General features: G+C 33.3%; 1 protein-coding gene across 1 annotated transcript in view; it reads right to left on the bottom strand.

The window, feature by feature from the left end:
- LOC137641234 (sarcoplasmic reticulum histidine-rich calcium-binding protein-like) overlaps window positions 1-2,500 on the bottom strand; it is an 8,742-nt gene that overhangs the window by 3,830 nt on the left and 2,412 nt on the right. The window contains exons 2-3 of the mRNA XM_068373669.1: window positions 2,013-2,202; window positions 515-672 (exon numbers count right to left, since the gene is read on the bottom strand). Of these exons, the coding sequence (XP_068229770.1) occupies window positions 515-672; window positions 2,013-2,202 (348 nt within the window). The remainder of the gene's footprint in view (window positions 1-514; window positions 673-2,012; window positions 2,203-2,500) is intronic.

The raw sequence follows: 2,500 nt of genomic DNA, 5'->3' as shown, positions 1-2,500 counted from the left end.
CTGGAAGGCCCCAATGACTTTCTTGCTCTGAAAAACTAATAACTTATCGCCATTTGTAGAATCCATCTTCTCTAAAGCAACCGTGAAAATCCTTGCATATCTTTTTATAGATTCCTGATGGTGAATATGTAAATGATCAAAATAAAGTAGATATAAATTACTCTTCGGAGATGAAAATGAAGATGGAATTAGTCATAAGAGAATCGATATCATATTTTTTGAAGCAATAAAAATAGAGAAATAATTAGCATATTGAAATTAAAAAAGAGGTTACAGACATTCTCTATAATTAGATATATTTTAGGGCTAACCCATTCCTGGAAATCACCTGTAACTGATTCTGTTTTTGTTTTGATTTCTGTTTATTCTAGTTATATTCATATCACTGAAATAGATAAATTACACTGGAACTAATTCATAGTTTCCGTCTGCAGCATAATAACATTAGAGGTATTATGGCTTTTCTTGTGAAAGGCAGAAATTGCTATCAACATTTTAAGGTCCTGTCACTCACCCCATGGTGGGCCTTGCCGTAGTCGCCTACATGATGCCCTTTATAACCGTGGTCGTCATGGTGGCCCTTGTGGCCCTTGTAGCCGCCCTTGTCGTGATGCCCTCCATAGTGGCCTTTATGCCCTTTGTGCGATTTGCCTCCTCCGTAGCCTCCGTATCCTGTGAGTGAATATATGTAACAATGTGGTCATAGGGTATAAAAAGGACAAAAGTTAAAGGAGAGGATGTAATACTGCTTCAAAGTGTCCTTTGATATTTACTTGTTTTTTGATATTCTTAAATCTTATGTATATTTTTCCTTTCTATTCATTTGTATTTTATTAGAATTTTCTTCAACGAGTCTTTCCGTTCCATTTTTTGTTTGTTTGTTGTGCAAGCATTTAGCTCCGTGAAATCTTGTTTAGTATTAAAATAATTGTCTAGGTGTTTTGAGTTTCAATGGCGTAACATTTATTCTAACTAATCATGACTTTAAAAACATAGAATCAGAAGTAAATTCCCCAAAAATTTGTTTTCATTTAAACAGAATTAATAAAAACAAAGTTTTTGAGAACCTGTTCCACGCTACATATATCTTAGATCTGCTATATTATTTCATAAGCTTAACTTTCGTAATCAATATCTGATAGTGTCCTAAAGAGGTCTATAGCAGAGTGTGATCTCGAAAGTTCTTGGCATAAATTTTTTGTTTATTCAAAAGAATTATTATGTATTGGATTTTGTAATGAAAATAATAATAAGAATGATGAATATTGCTAGAGGGTGGATTTTGATGAAAATTTTATGGAAATTTTATACAGTAATTTTACTTTTAGAATGTGAAATGTTTCATGAGAATAATTTTGTATTTCAATCTTATGGAAATTTTTGAAGAAACAAAAAATATATGATATGGTTCCTCTGGTTGATTATATGCTTGGCTGAATGTCATCTTGTGAGGAAAGATTTATAATGGGATTTTCAGGATTTAGAGCTCTCTCTCTCTCTCTCTCTCTCTCTCTCTCTCTCTCTCTCTCTCTCTCTCTCTCTCTCTCTCTCTCTCTCTCTCTCACAAATTGCTTTACCAATAACTGAAAGCAGTCATTTTTTTATGGATCAGGCTTTTAATGTTTTGTTTGAAAAATCTCTTTATCATATTGGTCTCTCCTTAGTACAATTTGACATTAAGGAATCGTTTCTCTGTAATCTTATTCAAGGTGTTCTCGCTTCCATGTTTGACATTCCCCTTTTCATTATGTTTGGTTATGAATTATTTGTATGATTGTTTATCAATCATCTGTATGATTATTTATGAATAATTTGTATGAGACCCTAAGAATCATTTGCACTATTGTTTATGAATAATTTGTATGATTGTTTATGACAATTTGTATGAGAGCTTATGAATAATTTTCATGATTTGTTATGAATCATTTGTACGATTGTTTACTTATCATTTGTATGAGAGCTTCATTTGTACAAACTGATACAGAATTAGAACCACAATGCCTTAAGCTTACCGGTGGCAGCTGGAACGAGGTCGACCTCAGCTACGACAGAGTACTGGTGGCTTCCTGCTGGCACGAGGTCTGTTCCCGCCTGGTGTTCTATGAGGCCTCCGAATCCGTAGTCGCCCTCCGGGGCCCCGTTGGACACTGCGATGCCTATGGCCAGTATTGTCGTCGTCAGCAGCGTGAGGCTGCTTGCTGGCTGTTGGGTAAAACCAGTGGTTATTATCTTATTTATCTAGTATTACGTGGTATTAACTTTTTCATCTATTTAGTTTAAAGCATTTTTTTTTACTCATATATGCATTATTATTATTATTATTATTATTATTATTATTATTATTATTATTATTATTATTATTATTATTATTATTATTATTATCATTAACTTGGTTATAATAGATAACTATCAACTCCATGAAAATAAACAGAGCTGAAAAAAGATCAACGTCCGCAGATAACAGTGTTGAGGGCGGTAGAAGTAAGAGCCCATGAAAATT

The sequence above is a fragment of the Palaemon carinicauda genome, chromosome 5 (genome assembly GCF_036898095.1).
Source record: "Palaemon carinicauda isolate YSFRI2023 chromosome 5, ASM3689809v2, whole genome shotgun sequence".
Classification (NCBI taxonomy): domain Eukaryota; kingdom Metazoa; phylum Arthropoda; class Malacostraca; order Decapoda; family Palaemonidae; genus Palaemon; species Palaemon carinicauda.
The sequence above is the reverse complement of the archived record's forward strand: the minus strand, read 5'-3'. Positions and strand labels throughout refer to the sequence as shown.